The following is a 27,054-nucleotide window of genomic DNA, read 5'->3' on the forward strand; positions in this document are numbered from 1 at the left end:
GGCCGGGTGACGGAGGCAGGTTTCAGGACGAGAGGGGCGGTCGGGAGTCGCAGAGGGCTTCTGGAGCAGACGTGGAGGTCACGGGCCACGGGGAAGGGGCGTGGTCCGTACACGGAGGGGAACTTGAAGGGTCCGGGGGTAACTGCAGCTGGGGTGCAGCCTCGGTGAGAGGTGTGGGCAGAGGGGCTCGCAGGGCAGCCCCCAGAGCACGGGCCGGGCCAGGGGGCGGGAGGGGCGAGTGGACGTAGAGAGGACAGCTGGGTGGCTGCCCGCAGTGGGTCTTCTGAGTTGAGGAGGACGGTTCAGTCAGGACAGAGCGAGCCCTCCGCTGTGAGTGCAGCAGCGCTTGGGTGCCTCTCGGGGAGCAGCAGTGCACGTGCGCGGAGCCCGGCGGGCTTCTCCGAGGAGAGAAGGGGTGGGCGCTGGCTCCCCGACCCCCGCCCACCCACCGTGGGCCGCCTGGGGTGGCCTGCCTCCCTCAGAAGCTTGCGGAGCGTGTCTGCGTCCAGTGCATTGAAGCGGTAACTGTGTAGTTGGTTGAAGTGGTATTTAACTGACAGATACAATTCCTTTGTTTTTAAGGAACCCTTCTTTGGAGAGGGTGCTGACTCCAGCGATTATGACTCGGTCCCATGTAGGAACTCGGAGCCTGTGGCCAAAGAAGATCCTCCTGAGGCCCAGGACCGCTGTGGCTTATCTGAAGAGAGGAAAGGAGCTGGAGCCTGGGAGGAGCGACCCCACGCCCGCGAGGCCGCCCCGGCTCTCAGCGCGGGGACCACGCTTGGCTTTGGGACCTTCGCAGCAACCCTGAGGGGGCCCGCAGCCTCATTCACCTTCGCTCGGGAGCAGCTCTGGACCGTGTCCTCTGAGCTCGGGAGTGGGAGAGAGAAGGGCGTTGTGGACGAGCCGGGCAGGCACAGAGAGGTCGGGCAGAAGGACAGGTTGGTGCCCACAGTGTGGACACGTCCCAGAGCCCCGGGCGGCGAGCCTGCTGAGATGCTGTCGGGCAGCCTGGCTCGAGAGGAGGGCATGGCTCACCATCGGTCAGACCCGCATCCCCCTGCCCTGGGCCTGCAGCCACTCAGGGAGCCCGGGACACCTGACGGGAAGACCCTGCTGGTCCCAGGGATCGAATCACCCAAGTTAGCGCTGGCCAGGTGGACCCTCACTGACAGAACTGCTTCTGAATCAGGGCAGCAGTCAACCTCTGGTCATTTCCAGGGGCAGCCTAGAGCCTTGGAGAAGGAAAGAGGAGCCACGCAGGGGTGCACTTCGGGCGCGCCCCCCGCCCCGGGAGCCATGGGGCTCTGCCTGGGAGATTCGTGGTCTTGCTCCTCGGCCTCGGGCGCCTCCCTTCGCTGTGGCCGCCACCCGTCTCCCTTGGGGCTGGAGGATGGCGGTGGTCCCGCCGTTCCCCCTGCCGTTGGCCCTCCCCGCCCTCGTGGCTCAGAGCATACTGCGCCCGCTGCCAGGCTGACTGCGGTGGAGGTGCCCCCTGAGCCCCCGGGGTGCTCCTCAGGAGGGGTCCATCTCGAGAGCAGCTTCCCGACTCCGAGTCCCTTGTCGGGGGCGTCCGGCCCTTTTGGTCAGAGGAGCGGGCCGCTGGGATGCGCAGCCTTTGTGGAGGACTTGAGTGATGCCCGCTTGCTCCCGCAGCCTCTGTTCTCCCCGCGCTCGGCGTTCCCCGGAGCTGCTGGCGTTGGGCTGGCTGCGGGGCAGGCGCTGAGGGGGGAGCTCGCGCCGGCTCGGACAGGTTTCCGAGCGTCGCCAGGGCCTGCGTCCAGCTTGGTCAGGAGCGGCTTCGGCTTTGGCAGGAGTGCTTCCTGGCACCACAGTGATCTCTTGCGGCGGGGCGGTGAGGCCAGGCCACGGACCGTGTGGTCTTCGGAGGGCAGTGGGTCGGCGTCCACGTTCACCAGTGAGGACCGCAGTCCCATCGCACCCCGGGCCCCCGCATCCGTGCTGCCCAATCAGGTGTCGGTGATCACCAGGCAGGCGCGGCCTGGTCCCGCACAGCCTGCCCTCCCGGAGCCCCTGGCGCCCCACGGCGACACCCGGGATGGCTGGCCAGAGTGTGGAGCGCAGCGTGGCGGGGAGAGGGGCTCCCCCGCGCAGAGCAGCGCTCGGAGCCCTGCCTCAGGAGCCCCCACCTCCTGGGGAAGGTTAGATTTTGATGCTCCAAGAGGTTCTTTCCCAGTAGAAAATTCCCATCATCCTACAGACTGTAAATCCTCATTCTCTTCTGAGAACATCCCAGTCCCAAACCGGGACACTGTGACGGGCGTCGCGGTGCAGGAAGAGGCGCAGAAGCGGAGTCCCGGTCTTCTGGCCACAGGCGTGGACACGGCCAGCTTGGATGTAGATAAATGTCCAGACACGGAGCTGACTCTCTCCAGAGGTTTTCCTGCTGGAGACGCAGTCAGGTACCCTGGGGCGGCCCTGGTGGTTTCACAGGCCCCACCTGCCCTACAGCATGGCCTGAAGGAACACCTGCAGCAGGAGTCTGAGAGTTCGGGCGGCGCGCCTCCTGAAGGCCTGGGCGCCCCTAAGACCGCATCTCCACACGCTGCCCCATTCTGTTACCGTGGCATCCGGGAGGCAGCTGGAGGTGACACCGAGGTGGAGGAGAGCGAGGCGCCCAGCGGCAGCGAGGGAGAGACCGAGCCCGAGCCGGACCCGCACAGTGGGGCCCCCAGGTGGGGCGCGGGGGCTGCAGAGGCTGGGCCTTGCGTCGAGGTGGGCTCCCTGACCTCAGCTCTGCAGGACTTCAACATCAGCACACTCTCTGAGATGGACAGGCTGTCCACGTCCGAGGTCGCCATGTTTCTTGAAAGCTGTCAGCTGAGAGACTATAGCTCAGCAGACTCCGTTTCAGAATGTTCTAGCAAGGGAACACTGAATAGAGGAATGAAGGAGGATTTGAAGCACAGCAGACCATCAGGAGAAGGGTGTGGAAGTCAGCTCTGTGAAGAGGAAGCGCTGGAGACCTCTGAAGAGTGGGTGGAGTCGGAGGAAGACGACTGTCCTTTGCGGGCTCAGCTCCCTCGCTGCTCCCTGGAGACGCTGTCCGAAGTGCTCACCAGGCTCGGGCAGGAGCTGCAGGCCAGCCAGGAGGACAGCGAGGCGGAGGAGGCTGCGGGGCTCCTGCTCCTTAGAGGGCCTGAGAGCGCGACGGCAGAGCACCTCCAGCAGCAACTGCCACCTCTGGACACAGTCATCACCGCCTCGCCCACGCCGAGGGCTGGCGTGCACACTCAGGGTGGCTCTCCCGCCCGTGCTGAACCCAGCCGCGAATGCACGCAAAGCACACCTGAGGGCCGCGTGGACGTGGTCGGGCCGGCGGGCAACCGGGAGGAGATCCAGTCAGAACCCGCGGAGCCCTCGGTCCCCACCGCTGACCCGGGGGCGAGGCCAGAACAGGTGAGGCTCCAGTGTCAGATCTCCACGGTGACCTCTGAAGTCATCAACGTGCTCTTCAACAAGGATCAGAACCTAGTCATTGAGAAAGGGGACAACTGGACCATCATCAACGGGGTGGCGCTCATGCCGGAGCTGGGCCAGGTGATCCTGTGTGATGCCCCGGAGGACGCCCCTCTTTCTACCCATCCGGAAGAGCTGGCGGCTGGTTTCCTTTTGGTTCCTCCCGTGGAGAGGTCCCCAGAGGCTGGTCGCCCTGGCTCACCTCTTCAGGAGCCCCCGTGTGCCCACAGTGCGACTGGAACCCAGGAGGATATCTCAAGCAGTGGGCAGAGTGGTAACTTTGATAAAAGTCGTTTGCGAAACAGACCCGTTAAACCCAGCGTGAGGATCAGCTCTGAGATATATGATCAGAACTTTGAGTCGCAGACTGCTCCGTTTGATCACACTTATTATAACTCGAAACTGGAGCCACTGGGCAAAAATAAGAATCGATCAAAGGTTTCAAACAGAGATCAGTCCAACAAGCCAGTCAAGACTCCGGCATCAGGCCGAGTTGAAACCACTCAGCGTGAAGTCTCTCCGTCGTCTTCAGGGGACAGAGGTCATGGAAAACCCCAGAGAAGCCACACGCAGACCATCCTGGCCAACGCCGACACGTCCACACCTGCAGACTGCTGCGTGGACACACTGAGCAAGATACGGCAGGAGGTGGGGCCCCCACTGCCCCCGCTGCTGGCCCCCCTGATCGCCACGCCTCCGAGGACGTCCCGGCTGGCGTCTCCCCTCATCTCCAGCTCCAGCCCCTCCTCGCCACTGTCCCCACTCTGCCCAACGTCCCCGTCGTCCGAGCCCCCGGCGCCTCCTGTGCCATCCCCACTGCCGGAGGAACCAGGACCGTGCTCTCCTCCGTGTGCCTCCCCATCCCCGTCGTCCGCGCCGGCCGGGGACAGGGTCTTGTCATCTCCACTGCAGTTCTGCTCAGCGACCCCAAAGCACGCCCTCCCAGTGCCTGGCCGCCTGCCCCCACTTGGACCTGCTCATCCTGCGGTGGCAGCGCCCCCCGAGAACTCTGTGAAGATCCTGGACACCATGTACCCGGAGCTGTCCGCCCGGGCCCGCACCCTCAACATCCTCAAAGGGAACATCCAGCTCACGCGTGGCCCGCCGGCGGATCGAAAAGGCCTGCCGGGGCCCGTGGGCACCATCACAGGCTTCCAAGCCATCGCTTCCAGCTCCACCGCCTTCGTGAAGGCAGGGGGTAGCTCCAGCGGCGACGGCAAGCACGACAAGGCGGGAGGCCTGGGGCCTCCGCAGGACCTGGCTGGGAAAAGGGCGCTGTCTGCCAGCACACTGAGGAGTGCCAAGAGGCTGCGCCTGGACAGCGGGTCCCCAGAGCCAGAGCCCACCTCGGAGGGCATGGGCTGCAGCCCCTGGACGGACACTCCCCAGGCTGCAGCCCTGAGCACAGAGGAGGACAGGCATCCTCTCCCAGCCTCGCATCCCCCCCCCAGCCCTGAAGAAACCACGGAGTCCCCCGACAGAGCCATCGCAGAGGCCCTGAGAAAGATCGGGGAGGCGACCTTTGACCTGTTACCTGTCATCCGGAGTCACGTGTATGTGGGAAACATCTCCACAAAGCCGGTGATGCGAGACCAGGAGAAGGATGTTGTCTACGAGTTCAGCACCACAAAAAAGGTACGCGGCTCTGCTCGGAGAGTGCTGGGATTGCCCGTCCCCCGACAGAGGCTGCCTCCCGCCACCGAGGGGTCCCCTGAACAGAAGGTCCCATCCCCTGACACAGGCTGCCTCCCGCCACGGAGGGCCCTGAACAGAAGGTTATTGTCCGGGATGGACAGTCACCCCTGTAAGCACCAGGACCTGTGCTCTATTTCTAGCCAGCAGTTTGTACATCTGAGAAGTGGTCAGACATTGGAGTCTTGGTAGTCTGTATTCACTAGATAAGTTAAAATTTTAAAGGGGAAAAAAAGGTGCCTGTCAGGACTTAAAGTGCACAGTTCCCATTGGTTCTGACATGTTTAAAGGCTCAAAATGGTTTGCTTCAGAGCATCAGTTGCTCTAAATAGAGGCTTTTTGTCAATGGTGTTACATACACATTTGAGAATTTTGAGTGAAAGTGTGTGGGTCCCCCTCTTGCCCCCAACACTTAATGCAGGTCACCAGTCAAATAGGAACACACGCTTAGTTTCAAGAGGAGGTGGGGAGAGAAGTGTGTAGGTTTGCATGTGGGGTTTCTTAGGAATTTCCTGTTATTCTCTCTTCCATGTTCATGTTGATGGTGGGTGACTTCCAGTGTCCCTGGATTAACATTATTGGTATCTGTATATGTCTGGAATCACAGTGGTATACATGCTATTCATTTCAGAAAGCATAAAGAGCAATACAGGTAACTTTGGAAGGATGGTTATTTTCACGTGATTGAATGTATCAGGTTATTTAGTACTCCTTTACCTGAGTAAGGAAACTGTTACCCAATATTCTAAGGTTTCCCTGCAATGTGGGAGACCTGGGTTTGATCCCTGGGTTGGACAGATCCCCTGGAGAAGGGAAAGGCTACCCACTCCAGTATTCTGGCCTGGAGAATTCTATGGACTGTATAGCCCATGGGGTCACAAAGAGCTGGACATGACTGAGTGACGTTCACTTGCACAAACGAGATAAATGTGTAGAGTATATTGCAGTTCAGAAAATGAGAATGGCAGTAGAATTAGAGTGGGTTTCATACACAGAGATTATTTTAATAAAAGCCAAAAAGTAGCAGCTTGTTAGAGTGGCAGTAGTGACGGGCATCAGGAGTTGGACCAGCTGTGGGCCCCACGCCCTGCTGACCTGCCGAACTGCCTGTCTGCCCACTGGGGGCCCCCTTCTCCGCAGAGCCTCCTGGCTTCCCTGCTGAGGGCTTACTTACCGCAGTGGCAGCTGGCCTCTGTCCAAGACAGTACCCCTTTTGTTTTTCCAGCTTTCCCAAAGACTTGATTTTGTAACTTGTAGCTGTTCCGTAGTAGGCTAACGATAAATATCAACGTACATCGTCTTTGTTTTTTTTTCCCCCAATTCAGCATTTAGCAGAGAGCTTGCTTCACTCTATTCTCTCAGAGCTGAAAAGTCAGAAGATGTCCGTGGAGCACAGTTACATCCACGCGCTCTGCAGGGTTTACGTTGGGGTCTGCCGGCAGCTGGGAGACCTGGAGAGGGCGCGCCTCTTCTGCTATGGCCTGCTCAAGGAAGGTACGCGGGGGTGGTGGCGGTCTGGCCTTGGAAGCAGGGGCTTGCTCTTTGGCCTGCTTACATGTGCATCTGGATCTCCAGCTGAGTTGTTGCTGTGTGTCTTTTGTGCATCTCCCTGGTTTGCAGTGGGAGGAGTTATGTGACTGAAGCTTACCTAGGTCAGCACGCACATCCCTACTGTGTGTGGGAGGGCCTCTCCCCACTGCGTCTTGGTGTTATCGCTTGTGCAGCTGCTTTGGAGTTGGACGTGGTTGACACAGGAGGGAGTCATTGTGATGCAGCAAACTGCTCTGCTGTATCCCTGTCTGGAAAGAGCAGAAACTGGTGGAGTCACAGGCTCACAAGCAGTTTCAGGGAGATGTGGGGAGGAGTGCTGCCCTTCGAGTCTTTCCTTTCAGTGCTGTGTCTTCAGTCTGCTAATGGGCAGCAGGCCTCATTCTTTACATCAGGTCGTCAGGGAAGCATTGAAATAGCAATGTGATACGCAAATCCAACTGATTGTCGTATTAGAGTCTAATCTAGGTTGCAGAGGCTGATAACCTTATGTCACCATAATGGCTATGGGATTTTTGAATCGGGATGAACCTGCCATGTGTAGACTTGTGCATGAAGCTGCTGTGTTGGTTGCCCACTTTGGTTTTCTTTATTTTTTCAGTCACTGACTTATTAGCAAATAGTTACGGGGTGTACATAAGCGTGAAGGCTTTGATGGTGACCCGACCCAGGTACAGCCTTGCAGTGGTGCACGCGTGACCGTGACCTCACAGGAGCACCCAGCAGGTTTACCGTGGAGGAGGGCGGCGGAGAGGCGAGCCCCGTGGGGTGGCCAGGCCCGCCTGGGTCTCTGTCTCTCCCTCAGACACGCCCGGCACCCTCTCCCGTGTGGATGTTTGTAACCATGTCTCTCTCGGGAAGCGTCTCTCTCCACTTGGTGCTGGTTAGACAGCTCCCTTTCCCTTTGTCCTCTTCTCCGCTAGATCCCGTCAGAGTACCAGTTTTGTTTCTCTTGTTCCTGTTACATCCTCTCCCCGGAAAACCGCGTTGTGTACTCCCACCAAGTGTCTGTTGAATGAATGAGAGGTACAGTGGAAGGTGGCTTCGAGCGAGTCTTAGGCCTGGGATGCTTTCCTTGTCAAAGTGACTTTTGAGCTTTGATGTGAAGACAGAAGCAAGGAAGAGAATTCCAGGGGGAGGGAACAGCCTGTGATGTCCTGGGACAGGAGGAAGTGTGACCAGATAAGCGGTTTCCCAAGTAACAGATCAAAGTAGCCCAGAGAGTGTATGCTTTGGGTTACTCTCCTTCTAAACACATCACAGCCTTAGATAAAATAGAACAGAGAAAATGAAAAAGATATGGCTTCATGCCAAACAGGATACAAATATTTGTGTTGACTGGTAAAACCACTCGAAAACAGTTTCTTGTAAAATTAAACATTAATTTATCATCGTCATTGTTCAGTTGCTAGGTCATGTCTGACACTCTGGGACCCCATGGGCTTCAGCACACCAGGCCTCCCTGTCCTTGACTGTTGCCCGGAGTTTGCTCAAATTCATGTTCATTGAGTTGGTGATGCTGTCTAATCATTTCATCCTCTGTTGTCCTCATCTCCTACTGCCTTCAATCTTTCCCAGCATCAGAGTCTTTTCCAATGAGTTAGTTCTTTGCATCAGGTGGCTAAATTATTGGAGTTTCAGCTTCAGCATCAATCCTTCCAGTGAATATTCAGGACTGATTTCCTTTCAGATTGACTTGTTTAGACTGGTAGTAAAGCCTAGCTTGAAGAATTTTGAGAGTAATCTTACTAGCCTGCTAAATGAGCACAGGTGTATGGTAGTTTGACCATTGTTTGGCATTGCCCTTCTTTGGGATTGGAATGAAAGCTGACCTTTTCTAGTCCTGTAGCCACTGCTGAGTTTTCCAAATTGTCTGACTTATCGAGTGCAGCACATCACTTTTCAGGATTTGAAATAGCTCAGCTGGAATTCCATCACCTCCACTAGCTCTGTTAGTAGTATGCTTCCTAAGGCCCACTTGCCTTCATGCTCCAGGATGTCTGGCTCTAGGTTAGTGACCACACCGTAGTGGTTATCCAGGTCACTAAGATCTGTTTGTAGAGTTCCTCTGCGTATTCTGTCCATCTTGTCTTAATCTCTTTTGTTTCTGTGAGGTCCTTACCATTTCTGTTTTATCGTGCCCATCCTTGCATGAAATTTTGGTATCTCTAATTTTCTTGAAGAGATTTCTAGTCTTTCCCATTCTGTTGTTTTCTTCTGTTTCTTTGCATTGTTCGTTAAAGATGACCTCTTTATCTCTCCTTGCTATTCCCTGGAACTCTGTATTCAGTTGAGTATATTTTTCCCTTTTCTTCTTTGCCTTTCTTTTCTCTTTACTTAGGTGTTTGTAAAGCTTCCTCAGGCAACCCCTTAGCCTTTCTTCAGGCACTCTTTGTCTACCAGATCTAATCTCTTGCATCTATTTGTCACCTCTACTATATAATCATAAGGGATTTGATTTAGATCATACCTGAATGGCCTGCTGGTTTTCCCAGCTGTCGTCATTTTGAGCCTGAATTTTGCAATATAGAGCAGATGATCTGAGCCACATCATCTTCAGGTCTTGTTTTTGCTGACTGTATAGAGTTTCTCCATCTTTGGCTGCACTATAATCAGTCTGATTTCGGTGTCAACCATCTGGTGATGTCCATGTGTAGAGTCACCTCTTATGTTGTTGGAAGAGGGTGTTTGCTCTGACCAATGCTTTCTCTTGGCAAAACTCTGTTAGCCTTTGCACTCCTTCATCTTGTACTCCAAGGCCAAACTTCCCTGTTACTACAGGTATCTCTTGACTTCCTACGTTTTCATTCCAATCCCCTGTGATGGAAAGGGCATCTTCTTTGGTGTTAGTCTAGAAGGTCTTGTAGGTCATCATAGAACCATTCAACTTTAGTTTCTTTGGCATTAGTGGTTGGGGCATAGACTTGGATTACTATGATGTTGAATGGTTTGCCTTAGAAATGAACTGAGATCGTTCTGCAGTTTTTGAGATTGCACCTAAGTACTGCATTTCGGATTCTTGTTGACTCTGAGAGCTACTCCATTTTTTCTAAGGGATTCTTGCCCGCAGTAGTAGATATAATGGTCATCTGAGTTGAATTTGCCCATTCTGGTACATTTTTGTTCACTGTTTCCTAAGATGTCCATGTTCAGTTTTGCCATCTCCTGTTGAACATGTCCAATTTACTTTGATTCATGGACCTAACACTCCAGGTTCCTATGCAATATCGTTCCTTTACAGCATCGAACTTTCCTTTCACCACCAGACACTTACGCAGCTGAGCACCGTTTCTGCTGGCCCAGCCTTTTCATCCTTTCTGGAACTATCAGTAACTGCCCTTCACTTTCCCCCAGTAGCATATCGGACACCTTCCGACCTGGGGGCTCATCTTCCAGTGTCATATCTTTGTGCTTTTTCATATTGGTTATGGGACTCTCGTGCTAAGAATCCTGGGATGGGTTGCCCTTCCTTTCTCCAGTGGACCGTGGTTTGTCTGTAGTCTACATTATGACCCATCCATCTTGGTGGCCCTGAAGCTTCGCCACAACGAGGCTGTGATCCATCAAGGGGACGGCCTGAAAGGACACTCGTCTAGTAGCAGGGTTCTGGGTGTGGACTCTTGAGACAGGGCGTCTGCCTTCTCTGCTTGCTTTAGAGTTTACTGCTCTTCTCTACAGTGGTGTATACTCATGCTGGGTTTCAAATTTGATTAAAGAAACTTTGCCGAAGGGAAAAGTTAGCTGGAGGCTGGGAGAGAGGACTGGAGGGTCAGGTGGGAGGGACAGAGTGGATTTGAGGCAGCTGAGCCTCCGGCCTCATGGGGCTGCCTCTTCTTCAGGTGTAGGCGGCCTTGCTGTGCACAGGGGGGGCATTGTTTAAATATGTTCTTGCTTTGTAATTTACTTACTTAACCAGACATGAAGGTTTATTATCTTGTTTTCTTTCTCATAGATTTTCCAGAGTCTGAGAAATTGACTTTGTTCATTGCAAACATGTGGCATGATGTATTTATCTCTCAGTCGGTGATTAATAAGGCGATGCAGTTGGTAGCCAGGCAGCGCGCCAAGGGAGAAGTTCTGAACTGTTTGCGTGCCTTCCTCAATTGGGAGAAGGTGAGGTTTCTTTTTATTTTGTGCAGTACTGCACACATAGACCTTATATAAATGTTTTATTTGGTTTTGTGTTTGTGAGCATTTTAGAGTTATTATTCTTCATATTAGATCCTTTAGAATACCATTTTAGTCCAAGCTTGTGCATTTTGTTCATTAAGTATGTCCATTGAGCTAAGTTTATCTTGGGTACTAATTTGCCTCTGGTGAGATCCATACCCGTGCTTACATATGTAAGGGCCCCAAGAAGATGCAAACCTCTGCTTCTACACGTGGTACTTAGGTGAGAAAATTGAGATCCCAACTCCTTCCTTTGATGATTTTTCTGAATGTAGTCTGTTCTTCTTCCCAGTTGATGAAATTTGTAGTTTTTTGGAGTGTTGTGTGCTTTCTTTTATTACTTTATTTTCTTTAGTGACTGATGTGCTAACATATGCAGATTGCTGTTCTTTTCATAGATTTTCTCTAATGAGAATTGCTGGGTACTGAATTGATAGTGATAAACTATAAGAAGAGATATTGAAGAGGCACTGAAGTCAGTGACAGGTTGATTTTCACTTTGTTCTGCCCTTTTTTAGGACTGTGTTACTGTCCTTTTTTAAAAAAAGTACTGGCTTGCGCCTGTGGACGGTGTTTATGTGCCATCGTGCTTTCCTTTTAAGTTCTTTCTGGTGTTACTGTCAGTTAGACTTTAATTTTCTTAAGAAAGGGGAAGGGCTTGGTGGATAAAAAGTTAGAGAAGTATTAAACAGCGGGTCTGCAGTCAGCCCTCCATCAGTCCACCCCCACAGTCTAGAGTGTGTTGTGTGAGGTCCCATCTGATTGCACTCCCTTGGCCGGGAGCAGAGCCTCCCCACGTCCAGCGTGCGTCCCGCCCTCTGTGGTTAGCTGCCGGCCGGCCGGGCGCACCCTCCCATGCTGAACCCTCCCGCTTGTGCACTGGGGGTCTCCTCCTCCAGCCCGTTCAGGGTGAAGCTAGATAGGATAGGGTGGTGAAAGCCATGATTAATGAAGAAGGGAGAATTTTAATTTTAATAAGTGTATTTTGTCTGTATCATATCAAATAAAAATACAAACTCAAAGCTATTTAAAAAGAGAGAGAAATACCTGGCAGGGGGAATACTGTTATAGTCTAAGATGTCCATATTCTGTCTTATAGAACTCAACAGATGTGATACTCAAAAAATAAGTAAAGAGATAGCAGAAATCAACAACACAAAAAGTAAACTTGAATGAAGGCTATTTTTTCATGTCTATGACATTTGCAAAAGCAGTCATAAATTTGGCCACACAAGAACTTTAATTTTTTAAAAGTAAATATTCTACACTCAAAATTGTCTGGTAATGATTTAGTAAAATTAGACATAAATAATTTAAAAATTATATAAAAATTCCCTGGAGATTGAGATGCACAGTCTCTGGACAGCCTGTGAACAAATAGAAACTCAAAGTAAAATCGCAGTATCTGGAATTCTTCATTATCAGAGACCTTTCATTTTTGGAGGACTCACACTCATTGTGATAGTTTAAATGTCTTCAATATTAAACATAGGAACAAAGTTCTTTGATAACCATCTTGAAAATTAAAAATTTGAGAAGGAATCTAGGAAAGAAAAAATGTGATTTAAAAAGTAACAGTAATGAAGTTGAGAATGAAAAAAAAACACTGCCTTTAAAAAAATGCTGATAAAACAGATAACTCAGTTCAGATGACTATAGAAAGAGAAAAGCAAAAAATATTCAAGATTTCAGGATGAGAAGAGATGTGAGTAGAGACAGAGGGTGAAAAATGAGAAGACTGCCACCTGCAGCGTCACAGGGGCAGCTCTGGACCCAGGCGGCCTCTTAGCAGTACACACACACCACAGTTGGGTTCAGGGTTGAACACTGCAGTAAGCCAGTTTTCAGTTACAAAAGGCTGAAAAGATAATTGGAAACTTAGTATACAAGAAGGGTGTATAGATGTCACCTGAACATTACATCTTATCTTGAAGAACCAATTAATCCCAGTCTTTTTCAGGCATCAGAGATTGAAAGCTCCTTGTTCAGTTTAAATCACAAAACCCCAAAAACAAACAAACAAAAAACTGAAGAAAGAGAAGAACATTATAAATCCACTGCTGGGTATGAACCCAAGGGAATTCAAGTTTATGTCCACAAAAAGGCTTCTACAGAAATGTCCAAAGCAGCGATATTAACTGTAGCCTAAAGCTGTAAATGAGCCACATGTCTTCAGTAGGTGAAAGGACAAACCGTGGTATATCCATGCTTTGGTATATCCAAACCGTGGTATGACTGGGTCCCTGCTCAGCAGTGAGAAGGCGTGCTGAAACTATCTCTACACTCAAGAACGTGGAAAGACACCCAGATAGCGCTCAGCTGTAAAAGGAGGCAGACGAAAGACTCTAGTACAGTCTTGTTCAGTTTTTTGAATTTCTGGAAAAAGCAGGTTGATACATACGGTCAGAAAGATGGCTGAATGAGTTTATTAAAGAATTTTTAAATATTAAAAACTTTTTTATTTGTAACTTTAATTCTCTGGTTTGAGTTAATGAAACTTTGTGTTCCTATGTGGATTGCGGAGTCTTTTCTAGCCTGGCTGGCTTCTGCGTTGTGCCTGGAGCTTTTTATCTGGCCTCTCTGGCACTATTGTATAATTATTTAGGGACAGGTACTATGCCTAGATAAACACAGTTCTCTCTTCAAAATCCAGCTTTCAAAGGGTGTCTTTTAAAGTTATGTGATGATTCATCTGATGCTCGTTATGTGCCTTAAAATCACCCATAGAAGATGCATTACATTCGAAATTCTAAATTCCCTTTTTTTTCCCTTTATTTGCTAGAATGCGCCTGTAGATGTTGGCTTCATGGTTTCTAAGCTGCTTTTGACCATACAGTTATGTCCAAAAACAGAATTTCAGCCCAGTGCAAGGTTTGGGGAAGACCTGAGTGATAGCACTTGGGAGTACGTTTGTGCCATCGATCTGCTCTGCTGCCATCAGAAGTGGGTTTGGACGCACGACAACATTATCAGGTACGGCTGCTGTCCTGACTCAGGCTGGGTTATTTGAATTGTCAGTAGTCCATTCAGCGATTGCCGAATTGTGGTTTGAATCATTTTTCCTTTTAAGGCAGCTGAACTGTTCAGAACACACATTTTGATTTGGATAAGAGTAAAACTGCTTGTAAGATGCCAGTGTCGCTGTGACATCCCCTCACTTTATTTTTTTCCGATACCTTTTTCACTGCTTTTCATTGTATTCTCTCATTACTCTTTCCCAATGGGAAATGAATCTCATGAGTGGGGGGCCTTTGGTTCCCTGGCCTCCCCGGCACGTGGAGACCTGTGCCTGCGCAAGCGAGTCGCTCAGCGAGTACGTGTAGATGGAATGCCGTTATCACTGTCTTAACGTTCAGGTGCTATGGAAAGGCCATAGGAGCAGGGCTTTTCAGGATTCTGCACTGGCACCTCTTCTCACTGGAGTTGCAGGAGAGAACGGAGTCTGATATGCTCAGGCATCTGTTTTGTGTAATGAGCTAACTTTTCTCTGTGCATCAAATATGCAGCATCTTTGGAGAATGGAAAAATAGTCAAGTATTTATAATTGTTCCGTGGTTAAATATAACCTTAATTTTCTTACAACTCTGATGAGAAAGGCTGGTTTAAAGCGGCTTATGACATTGAAAAGGAGTCCCCAAAGGATTGATAGTATGTATCTTGATATCCTGTGGAAACTTGTTTTCTCCTAACACTTGGAAAAGATGCCACATCTAAATGTGAAGCAACAGATCATTGAATTCTGGGGCGTCTGTGTAATGAGGCACAGCCATTTTAGAATTAAGAGCCATGCTACATAAATCTGTATGTGTTGAGACGAAAGTGTTTCGTAGTCTGTTACTAAGAAAGTGCCAGGGCCATCTGTTCCGTGCTGTGTAATGATGAGTGAGTGGCTACCCTGGGTCCCCTCTTCCTAGGAGCTAGGGGCAGGGCCCTTCTCCCAGTGAAAGGTTAGGCCACTGTGGACGGTGCCAGGGAGAGCTGCTTTGTCCAGGGTCGCCCCTAGTGGAGTGGACAGAGTGGCGAAAGGCAGGCTCTCTGCCTGAGCAACTTGTGACCCTGGTTCCTGAGCTCTGTGACCACTGTGTGGTTCTTACATAAGTGCAGGCATAGACGCGTGTGGGAGGAAAAGCCCCAAACTAAAAGAGTGATAGTTGCCTGACAGTGTGTTGTTTGGGGTGCTTTTAATTTACATTTTCCTTTCGTTTGTCTGTATTAAACTTTTCTAATGTTACAAATACTATGTAAGAAGTTAATACATTTTTGAAAAGAGAAAGCAAAGAGGAATTGCCACTGTTCAGTAGAAAACTCCTTTAATCCCTGTGGAGTGTGGTTCATTTCCTCTGGTTTAGTTCTTTTTATGAAATACAGACTATCCTTGCTCCTCCCCAGGAAACGAGGCTTCTAGAACACAGGTGCTCCTGATGTCTAGATGGTCCACATGAAAATCCAGACTCTGCTGCTTCCAGTTCTGCAGCTTGGGGACGATACTGGGTACTTTGCCTTGTGAAAAGGGTCTAAACAGAATAAAGATGCCAGCACGGGTGTTTGCAGCTTTTTTAAAGCCACTGTGAGCACTGAGATCCTGAATAGTTGGAAAGTCTGAGTTTTCAGAGTCTGTTCTATTGTTAGCCAAAAATGCTACATCTTTAGAAGTTCCTCTTCTTCACTGATTGTCACTTATACACCATTTTTAGATAGATTCTTAATATTTGAGCCATGGTGGGCATGCATACTTTCATACACACACATACGTGTCTATATTTGTTGTTACCTTGCAGCAAAGAGCTGTGGCCTGTAATGGATAGGTGGATAAAGTACAGAAAAGGACATCCGAACATCGCCTACACTCCTGATACCATCGTAGCGTCAGTTCTGAGGCTCGTCGGTGAGTTGTCTCTTGTACTGAATTTGTTCTTGTTATTGATGCTATCTTGGTGGGAGAGTAACTGTGGAATAATGATAATTGTTGACTGAAACTTCACTATGACTGGCTTTACAGCCATTAGCGTAGGTACTTTTGCACTAAATTAATTTTCATTACTCATACTCTTTATAAGTTAACATTTTATTTATCTTTGTCAGAGAGTCAAGATTTTTCTTGTTAGTACATTTTATTTATAATCGAAGTCTTGATTCCCAGATACTAATTTTAATATACAGACAGATATACACATATACATACCAGGATACATAAATTGCTATAAGTTATAGTCTAATTTGACTTATAAAATAAGTTTATCTTCCCTACTTTCACCCTTTTTTTTTTTTTTTTGGCACTTGCTTAGTAAGGATAACGATGTACTTCCATAATTGGAACTAGTTTTATTTTGTTTCTACAATTCTAAGCTGAATATACAGAAATTAAAATCACTGCTTAAAAATATTTTAAATGAAACGGATTGTTTTTAGTCTCAGGTCTGAAGAGGGCCTCGGGGACCCTTTAGTTCTGCTGCTCCATTTGCTCCTTACAAGTCTTTACTTTTTACTTTGACTTATTTTCTTCCTTTTTATGCCCCATATCTGACAAACTGCTCTCCATTCCCTGTGTTATTTCATTATCACTGGTACGATCTGTTCATTATTAGAAGAGGCTGTCTTTACTATGAACTGACTCTCTGCCATGTATTCATCTCCTGGGAGCAAACAAAACTGGGTTCACCCAATTCCTCTGTCAGGGCCCATTAGGTCATTGAAGATAGTTATCATGACTATACACACATCTTGGAGTGTGAAGTCACGTGGGCCTTAGGAAACATCACTGTGAACAAAGCTAGTAGAGGTGATGGAATTTCAGTTGAGCTATTTCAAATCCTAAAAGATGATGCTGTTAAAGTGCTGCACTCAGTATGCCAGCAAATTTGGAAAACTCAACAGTGGCTACAGGACTGGAAAAAGTCAGTTTTCATTCCAATCCCAAAGAAAGGCAATGCCAAAGAATGTACAAACTACCACACAGTTGCACTCATTTCACACGCTAGCAAAATAATGCTCAAAATTCTCCAAGCTAGGCTTCAATAGTACGTGAACCGAGAATTTCCAGATGGTCAGGCTGGACTTGGAAAAGACAGAAGAACCAGGGATCAAATTGTGAACATCTGTTGCATCATAGAAAAAGCAAGAGAAAAAACATCTGCTTCATTGACTAAACTAAATCCTTTGACTGTGTGGATCACAACAAACTGGAAAATTCTTAAAGAGATGGGAATACCAGATCACCTTAACCTGCCTCCTGAGAAATCTGTATGCAGGTCAAGGAGCAACAGTTAGAACTGGACATGGAACAACAGACTGGTTCCAAATAGGAAAAGGAGTAAATCAAGGCTGTAAATTGTCACCCTGCTTATTTAACTTATATGCAGTGTACATCATGCAAAATACTGGGCTAGATGAAGCACAAGCTGGAATCAAGATTGCAAGGAAAAATATCAATAAATAACCTCAGATACGCAGCAGAGAAGGCGATGGCACCCCACTGCAGTACTCTTGCCTGGAAAATCCCATGGATGGAGGAGCCTGGTAGGCTGCAGTCCATGGGGTCGCTGAGAGTCGGACACGACTGAGCGACTTCCCTTTCACTTTTCACTTTCATGCACTGGAGAAGGAAATGGCAACCCACTCCAGTGTTCTTGCCTGGAGAATCCTAGGGATGGAAGAGCCCGGTGGGGAGCCTTCTGTGGGGTCGCACAAACACAACTGAAGTGACTTAGCAGCAGCAGCAGATACACAGATGACACCACCCTATGGCAGAAAGTGGAGAGGAACTAAAGAGCCTCTTGATGAAGGTGAAAGAGGAGAGCGAAAAAGTTGGGTTAAAACGTTCAAAAAACTAAGATCATGGCATCCAGTCCCATCACTTCATGGCAAATAGATGGAGAAACAGTGGAAACAGTGACAGATTTATTTTCCTGGGCACCAAAGTCCCTGCAGATGGTGACTACAGCCGTGAAATTAAAAGACTCTTGCTCCTTGGAAGAAAAGCTATGACCAACCTAGACAGCATACTAAAAACAGAGACATTACATTGCCAACAAAGGTCCCGTCTAGTCAGAGCTGTGGTTTTCCCAGGGGTCATGTATGGATGTGAGAGTTGGACCATAAAGAAAGCTGAGCATCAAAGAATTGATGCTTTTGAACTGTGGTATTGGAGAAGACTCTTGAAAGTCTCTTGTACTGCAAGGAGATCCAACCAATAAATGCTAAAGGGAGTCAGTCCTGAATATTCTTTGGAAGGACTGATGCTGAAGCTCCAATACTTTGGCCATCTGATGTGAAGAACTGACTCACTGGAAAAGACCCTGATGCTGGGAAGGATTGAAGGTGGGAGGAGAAGGAGACGACAGAGGAGGGAATGGCTGGATGGCATCACCGGTTCAGTGGACATGAGTTTGAACAAACTCCGTTAGATGGTGAAAGACGGGGACGCCTGGCGTCCTGCAGTTCATGAGGTCAAAAAAAGTTGAAACAGTCTCATCCTCTGTATCTTTGGCATTTAATTAAAACTCAAAGATAATACCATTTGAAATGAGGTTTAAGAATTTTTAAGTCCTGTAAATCAGTCTTGTAAGTGGATCACAGTAAGAAATACAATGGCTCTGACTGCTTTTGTTGCTGTGTCTGCTGACATGCACTGTGCACACTCGCCTGCAAACATAGGAACCTTGCAAATAAATACAGAAGCTGAGTCTTGACAACAGCCTGGCTGCAAGGTGGACATTTACTAATTTTCACTGGAGATAACTCAACATATACTTGGAGTTAAGATTCCGAACAGGAAAGCATGGAGGTGTGGGAGCGTAGGGCACGGCTTTCCTCAGCCTGTGAGATCAGTGTCCCAGGTGGGGCCGCCAGAACGCGGACGGGCCAGTAGCTGCGTTTCTATCTGTCAGGTGATGGCATCAGTGTGTCTGGAAACTCTGGTTTCAGTAGCAGCTTCTCTTACGGATTCAAAAAGGATTGTTCGTACCTCTTGAGAATTCTCCTCTGTGCCTAGAGAATTCCATTCACAGAGGAGGCTGGCGGACTATAGTCCTTAGGGTTAAAGAGTTGGACACGACTGGGACGGAAGGAATGATGCTGACGCTGAAACTCCAGTACTTTGGCCACCTCATGCAAAGAGTTGACTCATTGGAAAAGACTCTGATGCTGGGAGGGATTGGGGGCCAGACGAGAAGGGGACGACCGAGGATGAGATGGCTGAATGGCATCACTGACTGGATGGACGTGAGTTTGAGCAAACTCTGGGAGTTGGTGATGGACAGGGAGGCCTGGCGTGCTGCGACTCATGGGGTCGCAATGAGTTGGGCACGACTGAGCGACTGAACTGAACTGCACTGAGCAACTAACACTTTGACAGAATAGTTTGTAAGATTTGATGATATATTATTTAGAGTAATATATATATATATTTACATAATTAAGAGTGACATAATGCAGTTGTGTATCTTATAGGAATAATTCATGTATATCTCTTTGTGACCCCATGGACTGTAGCCAGCCCAGCTCCTCTGTCCATGCAAGAATACTCTCTCCAGGCAAGAATACTGGGGTGGGTTGCCATGCCCTCCTCCAGGGGATCTTCCCGATCCAGGAATCAAACTCCGGTCTCCCATACTGCAGGTGGATTCTTTACTGTTTGAGCACCATGGAAGCCCATAGGAGTAATTAATAATTATAATTAATATTTAGTTAACAGTACTGTATAATAAAACAATAATGTAGACGTAAATATAGTTCAAAGGAAGGGTAATTAGGAAGCAAGTGTCGCGTGGAAAATAACAGAGTCTGGCCTACCTGGCAAACGCTGCCTGGTCACAGGAGGACCAGGGCGGGTGGAGCTCACATGCCTGAAAGGCTGGTGTACAGAGGGCAGGGGGCCGCCAGGCCGTTCCAGGAGGACCTCAGCGAGCTTCGCTTGGTGTCTGTTGGCACTGAAGGCTCTCCTGACCCCCATGCACAGCGGGTGCTGGGGGCTTCCTTAGTGGGGGGCTGGGGCTGGGCACCCGTGAGGCCCAGTCTGAGGACGAGGCGGAATCCTGCGAGATCTTTAGGGCGGGACAGGTGCTGTCCTTCCCGTGCACTCATCTCAGGTGGAGTTTGAGCCATTTCTGAAAAAAAAGCGTTGGAGAAGCATCTTAAGAGTTTCTGAAGCTGACAGTTACTAAAGAATTTAGCGAATAATGAAGTTGATGGTAATAATAATAATAAATGAAGTCACACAGCAGGCGTTCATGAAACAGGAATCATCTATATTCTTAACTAAATGTGTAAATCCCAATGGGGTTTCTGCTCCTTGGGAAATAAAGCAGGCTGATCCAAGGCCATCTGGTGCAGGGTTGGAGTGTGAACACCACCGTGAGCACACGCCGTGGGCACGCCTGATTACTAACCTGCCTGAATGCCAGTGGAGCTCAGGGCTCTGGAGGAGTGGAGAGCCCGGCAGAGCTGGGGTGTGGGGAGAGGTGAGTGCGTCTGAGGTCCTGAGTCGAAAGGGAGTGAAGTGAGGCTGGAAGTCGGCCTCCACTGGACACAGAGGCATATAAAGCCACATGATACCACTTGCTGCCCTGAGCGTTCTAAGTCTTAAACAGCCCGGCTGAGGTCAGCAGAGCCCCGAGCTCGGACGGCCCTGTCCCTCTCGCCAGGGTTTGCACGTCTCCTGTGGTAGCCAGTCCGGCTTCATTTCTGTCCAGGGTCTTGCCACGTCGTTCAGCTTTTCTGTGGAACTGTCTTAACATCGTTTCCCTAACATACCTGTGTATAAATCCATGACAGAGAGCCCTGGGTGACTGTCCAGCTCTGAGCCCTGCCCTGTAGACTAGGCCACATTCCCTATGACCCTCAGCTCTCCTCAGGCCTCCCTGAGTGTGGAGAGCGTTGTCTTTGATCTGAGATCACCTCCACGTTTCTTCCTTGAATTTCATTGTGGCCCAGCTGCCTTGGACTCGCCCACCTTCCTTCCTTGGGGGGACTTTTCTTCCTGTTTCTTTAGCAGATTTATCCATTGTCTTTGCCAAGTCATCAGATGTGTGAGTGCCAAGTCTTAGTCTTATGGTTTAGACCATATACCTCATATCCATGAGTTTCTCTTATTGTATCTCTGATTTACTCTGGTAGATAGCTTCTAAAAACCAGTTCATTAAGCATCTTTAATTAAAAGAGAAGGATCCAATATAATATAGTCAGGTGTTATCTGGTGGTGATGGTGTAGTCGCTGAGTTGTGTCCTACTCTCTGCGACCCCATAGATGGTAGCCCTCCAGGCTCCTCTGTCCATGGGATTCTCCAGGCAAGAACACTGGAGGGGGTTGCCATTCTCTTCTCCAGGGAATTTTCCCAACCCAGGGACTGAACCCACATTTCCTGCACCGGCAGGTGGACTCTTTACCGCTGAGCCACCAGGGAAGCCGACGTGTGGCCTGGGGACACAGCCACGTGGCCCCTCAGCTGTGGAGGCACGCACCCTACCGCTCACCGAGCACTCCTCATAGATGGTCTCGGGATAGGGCTGGGGACAGGCTCTTAGCACTTTGACCTCATGCAAGGAGGTATTTAAGAGTGACAGTGCCTTGACTTTCTCATCTCTGAAGTCCTTTACTTTTCATCCTCAGTGAAGGACTGCCTGAGACAGGATCCAGACGTTTACGGTTTCACCCCGGGTTAGGCCTTACCCGGGGCGTCCCTGGTAGAAAGAATTTCCTGGAGGGCTGTGTCTTTCGCAGCATTCAGGGTGCATGTGACCAGCACTGCGAGCCCCTACAGGGGATGCAGAGTGACTAGTTCCTGTGGTGCCCTGTGCCTCGGTTTCTCCGTGTCCAACACAGAGGGGCAGGTAGACTGGTTCACATACAAAGCTGTGGGCTGTCTGTAGCACTGAGAAAGCACGTGGGCACAGCGGTGCCTGGGCAGGGTGACATGGCCACAAGAGCCCAGGGAGTGGCCCTGGGCACAGCGGCATCTAGGGCTCGCCCTGGAACCCCCTCCCACGCGAGAGGGGGCAGGCCACATGGCTGGCCCTGGGGCAGGGAGGGGTCCTGCTCTGGAGCAGGCCGGTGCCCCCTGGTGAGTGGCGGCTCGGCAAGGAGCGTTGTCCTGGTGAGTTCCCTGGTGAGACCCCCGAAGAGCTTTTGTCAGCCCAGGTTTTGTGTGTCAATGACTGTAGTTGAAATTAGAACTCATACTTTAAACAAATTTTGGCTATTCATTTGAAATTAATAAAATGATACTAGTAGTTGTAAATGGCATTTTTAATGAAAAACAGCTGTCTCCAAACAAAAATAGAATGGAACCTTATCTTGTTGTAAGCCTCTTCACTGTCTGGTTTCCCACAGCTGCTTTCATTCTCTTGTGGCTGCACGTTGTTCCGGTTGAGGTATTTGGAGAAAATCCAGTCTCGGGACAGTCTGTAGCTGATGAGAGGAGTACTTCAGTAGCCTGTTGGAGTAATTGTGGGTGTAATTCTTTGACACTGGGCTTTCTGGTGGCTCGGCGGTAAAGACCCCACCTGCAATGCAGGAGACCCGGGTTCCATCCCTGGGTCAGGAAGACCCCCTGGAGAAGGGAATGGCAACCCATTCCAGTGTTCTTGCCTTGGGAAGCCCATGGACAGAGAAGCCTGGCGGGCTACAGTCCTTGGGGTCTCAAAAGAGTCGGAGACGACTGAGCAACTAAGCAGCAGCAGCAGCAACAACCCGGTTTCAGATCCTGAAGCTCAGTGCACATAATGTTAAACAAAAGGAAACATAAGTTTCAAATTCTTATGAAAAGTTAGCAGTAAACCCAAGGTTGTTTACATTTTTTTTTTTCCCCTCTAGGTCGTTTAGGTCAGTTGGGTTTGAAGGAAGGGTTCCCATCTGCGGTGAAGAACATCAGTACGGTGATTGGTATGTTTATCCAGCATGCGCAGGATGAAGGTACAGCTTCTGTCTGTCACATTTACTTTCAGATCCTGTGCATTCCTCTCACCCAGTCTCTCTCGCCCTCTTACCCGTGTGCCGTGCTCTGCGCGTCCCCCACTGCTCGGGCATGAGTTTGACGAAGCCACACTCTGCCTGTGCCCTCAGCACCGGCGTTAGAACCTGTGTGGGTTTCCTGCCGTTTGCGTGGTCGCCGCTCAGGCCCGTGGGCAGCAAACCCCTAAGGAGGAAGGGCCTCTTCCTGACCTGGTGCTGGCATTCGGTCTCAGCAGCCGTCGGCCCTGGCTTCATGCCGCCCCGTGCCCCCCACTGCCGCCACGTGCCCGGCCGAAGGTGTGTCCTGATAAGTGGGGTCACACGTGTGAAGCAGCAACTCCACTGCAGCCTGGGTGTCTGTCCTTAGCACCCGGGGGAACTCGGAGACTGGACCCCTGAGCCAGTCTTCACGCTACCTATTTCCTTTAATGTGCATACTGCAGAGCATGTAATCTTATAGTCTTATTCGGGAAGAGCTTAAAACTCAAAAAGTGACCCTTTGAAGCAGTGAGTCCCTCTTGTTTTATTTGAATGCTGTGCCGTCAAGGGGTAATGCGTTTACACAGCTTCCGTCAGGAGTGCACAGTGACATCTGAAATCTACATCCCAGATGAGCTCAACCTCTAGATTGTCCTCTTTCAGGGTGAGACTCGGCAGGTTGAGCTGCTGAGAACTTCTTTCTCTTTGATCTGCTGAGATAATGCCCGTGAGAGTGTTCCCTTCCCGCTAGACGGTGTTCCCCTCCCGTCTGGACCATGTTCCCCTCCCATCTGGATGGTGTTTCCTTCCCGTCTGGACCATGTTCCCTTCCCTTCTAGACGGGGTGTTGTCATCTTAGAGTTGCTGGAAGGTGGCTGACGGACTGTCCCCAGAGCCGCCAGCTCAGACATTTCCTATGAGGAAGGAGGCTCAAGGGGACTCACTTGGGCCTGCCGCCAGTGCAGCATGGGGTCCCCAGACAGCCCTCCTGGGCAGCGCTGGCTGTGTTATGCTCAGGAAGCTTGACGCCCCAGGAGAGACCTCGAGCTGGATCGTGCTGCCAGCTCACAGCTGGGCCTGAGGCCAGAGCCGCAGCTGCGCACGCACTCCTGCTCATCACAGTGGCTTTCACACCCCGTGTGACTCCTCTGTGAGGCTTTTTGTTTTAGTCTTGTGTCCCCTTCTCTGGTGACCATGTAGCTAAACGGGAAAGTCACGCTAAAGCTGGAGCAGCACTGCCTGCACCCAGAGCATCGCCGTCTGAGCCTGTGGGTTGTGTGACGTTTATTGTTGAACACTTGTTGTTTGCCTTGTTGAACACTGCATCACTAACAGTGTATAGTGAATAACAAGTTTAAAGAAATGACTCCTGAACTTTTTAAACCAAATAGTTTAGTGAATTTAACTAAAATTGGAGAAGGAAATGGCAACCCACTCCAGTATTCTTGCCTGGAGAATAGAACTGTATGGACAGAGGAGCCCGGCGGACTACAGCCCACGGAGTCACAGGAGTCGGGGACAACTTAGCGAGTAAACTTGAACTAAATTAAGCTTGAATTAAATAACTCCTAAATAAACTCAGGCTAAATGAGAACTCTTACATACCATAATCTCTAAGCTGGCTCTGGTCTACAGTGAAACGCCGTGTCCGTCATCATGCACTGTGCTCTAGTGTGTAAGAGTGTTTGCTGTACTGTATTGGGCTCCGCTGGTCGCTCAGACAGTAAAGAGCATGCAGACAAAGCAGGAGATCCAGGTTTGATCCCTGGGTCAGAAAGATCCCCTGGAGAAGAGAATGGCAACTCACTCCAGTATTCTTACCTAGAGAATCCCATGGACAGAGGAGCCTGGCGGGCTACAGTCCATGGAGTTGCAAAGAGTTGGACACGACTGAGTGACTAACACTTTCATACTAAAAACCAGTTTCTCATTGCTCTCATTTCATCATGTTTTTCCTTTCCAAAGTCCATGTGTAAATACTTGCCTTGGGTATAATGGAGTCGTTTATTTGACAGATGCTTTGGGATCCATATTCTGTTGAACCTTAAGTGCTGGGTGTGGTCCTTCCAGAGCTGCCACTGGAGAGCTTGGCTGTGGTCCGGAGGAGGGCCACTCCCGGTGTGCCCTCTGCTCGGCACGCCATCCCAGGGTGCCAGCATCACCAAGGGTCTGTCAAGACTGGGCTCCGTTTTGTTTCTTCCATTCCTGGGAAGACTTAATGAGCTTTTCTTTCATTGTCGGTTTTGTTCTTATTATTATTAGTTTTCATTGCTAGCAGAAAGTATATGAATAGCGATTCACTAGATTAACAACATTAAGATTGTGAACAGCAGAGCTTTTCTCTTGTGATGACTGATATGGAAATGCTTTTCAGATATCCCATGGGGGGTCCAGCTGGCCGCCGTGTATGCCCTGTGTGACCTGAGCCCCAGCAACCCGGCGGAGATCTCCAAGATCCTGGAGGCCTGGCACAGGGAGACGGCGCGCAGCATCCCCGCTGCGGTGCTTGGTGCCCTGGACGAGGTGGGCGCGCTGTGCGCGGAGGGGCGAGGCTGAGCGCCCGCGCCGCGCCCAAGTGCCTTCACGTGTTTCGGGGCCGCAGGTCAGCTGGCCTTCAGGATGTGGCCCCGGGCCCCGGGGAGAGGCCGGGCTGCGCCCCCTGGGCCAAGGCCGAGACACCGGGGCTGGCCCCGAGCCACGCACGTCTCCCTTCCGGTTGTGGTGAGCACGGACGTTTGGACTGGAGTTTGTGTGTCTTGGTCAAACAACAGAAACTTGAACTTAGCCCTTTTTTGCTGCAGAAAGTGGGTTGTTGTTGTTGTTTTTTTTTTTTTTTTTTTTGTCGCTTTTTGAAACTGAGTGGCATTTTTTAATGAGTTTAATATAAAAACATTACTTTGGTTCCTGAGCCAGTGTTGGACCTTGTGCCCAAACGACTGACCGGGAGCGAGCGAGGCTGAGGCGGAGGCTGAGGCTGAAGACTCTGCCACTGTCCTCCCCGGCAGGGGCCGCCACTGCTCAGGGTAGAGACCCGGGCGCCTCTCCCGCCGCTCAGCCGCCCCGGGAGGAGAGAGCGAGTCCAGGCTCGCGGAGTCTGCACCCAGCCCCGCACAGGCGGGCCCCCGCGTGTGCCCTGTATATACGGACAGCCAACAGTGTGTCTCACATTTGATGATATTCCACTTTTCGGAATTTTAGTATTTGTACAGAGAAAAATGGATTTAATGACTCACCCTCGTCGTGATTTGTCCGCTAGTCATCATTTCTTAAAATTCTTGTATGTGTTTTTTTATAATAAAAAGTGAAAGTAAGCCATGCACATGAGTCCTGGTGAGTACAGATTGACCCTCGCCCACCTTCTACTCCAGCCAAAGATGAAGTGAGAGCCCAGTGCTGACCAAGGACGGGAGCCACCGCCCGGGAGCCTCCTCTGCGGACACGGGCACGAACACTGCGGGGTGCTCACTGCCGCACCCTCCAAGGCTTTTGGGGTTGGCAGACCCCGCACCAGCACTGCCTGGCCCTCAGTGTTGGATGTCTCCGTTTAGCTAGAGATGCTCCCCTTAGAAAATTACCTCTGACAACTATTTTGTTACTCCTTCCCCGTTTTTAAAGGAATTATTACAGACAGAGATTTATAAAAAGAAACCTCTGCCTCGCCCTTTGGATGCTTTTTGTCTGTGTGTTCCTTCTTTCTCCCTCTGTCTCTGGAGCGCGTGGTCTGGGCCAGAGCCTGGCTGGGGGGAGCTGGTGAAGAAAGCGGCCAGGCTCTCAAAGACGTGTGTCACCCCAGACTTCGGTTACATGTAGTGAGGGGGCCACGGGGACTTGGAGCAGTGGAGCAGGCCCAGGAGGCTTCCCCCGCGGAGGCCACTCGTGAGTTAGGCCCTGAGAGGAGGGGCCCTGCAATGGTCCTGGTGGACAGGGGTGCTGGCTCTGAGGGGGAAGGGCCTGCCCTGTGTCAGCAGGATGCTCACCCCTCCCTGGGACCTGGGCAGCCCCGGGCTCAGTCACACTCCGAGGGAGGTTTAAGCAGGTGTGACGGGGCAGGGGGCTGACGCTGGTGGGCACAGACCATCAGCAGGGCAGGGGTCAGATGTCACACGGGTCTTGGGGGTGAAAACAGTGCTGAGTTGGATGAAGGACAGAAAGGAGTTGGGGGGTCCCACAGTTTTGAGTTGGGAAAGGGGGTTCCAGGTTGGTGATAGGAGCCACAAACCCTGGGCGTGTGCTGGGAC

At 50.2% G+C, this 27,054-nt stretch overlaps 1 protein-coding gene across 2 annotated transcripts in view; it reads left to right on the forward strand.

Moving 5' to 3' along the window:
- ICE1 (interactor of little elongation complex ELL subunit 1) overlaps positions 1-26,484 on the forward strand; it is a 65,584-nt gene extending 39,100 nt beyond the window's left edge. Inside the window, exons 13-20 of one of the 2 annotated variants that reach the window (XM_040262382.1) lie at positions 583-5,115; positions 6,498-6,666; positions 10,673-10,833; positions 13,673-13,863; positions 15,669-15,775; positions 22,700-22,798; positions 25,191-25,339; positions 26,185-26,484. In XM_040262382.1, coding sequence (XP_040118316.1) covers positions 583-5,115; positions 6,498-6,666; positions 10,673-10,833; positions 13,673-13,863; positions 15,669-15,775; positions 22,700-22,798; positions 25,191-25,339; positions 26,185-26,199 — 5,424 coding nt within the window. In that variant the 3' untranslated portion in view covers positions 26,200-26,484. Of the gene's footprint in view, positions 1-582; positions 5,116-6,497; positions 6,667-10,672; positions 10,834-13,672; positions 13,864-15,668; positions 15,776-22,699; positions 22,799-25,190 lie in introns of both variants that reach the window. The other variant, XM_040262381.1, reaches the window with a different exon arrangement.
- Positions 26,485-27,054: the final 570 nt, after the last annotated feature.

This window comes from Oryx dammah, unplaced genomic scaffold (assembly GCF_014754425.2).
Source record: "Oryx dammah isolate SB20612 unplaced genomic scaffold, SCBI_Odam_1.1 HiC_scaffold_20, whole genome shotgun sequence".
Classification (NCBI taxonomy): Eukaryota; Metazoa; Chordata; class Mammalia; order Artiodactyla; family Bovidae; genus Oryx; species Oryx dammah.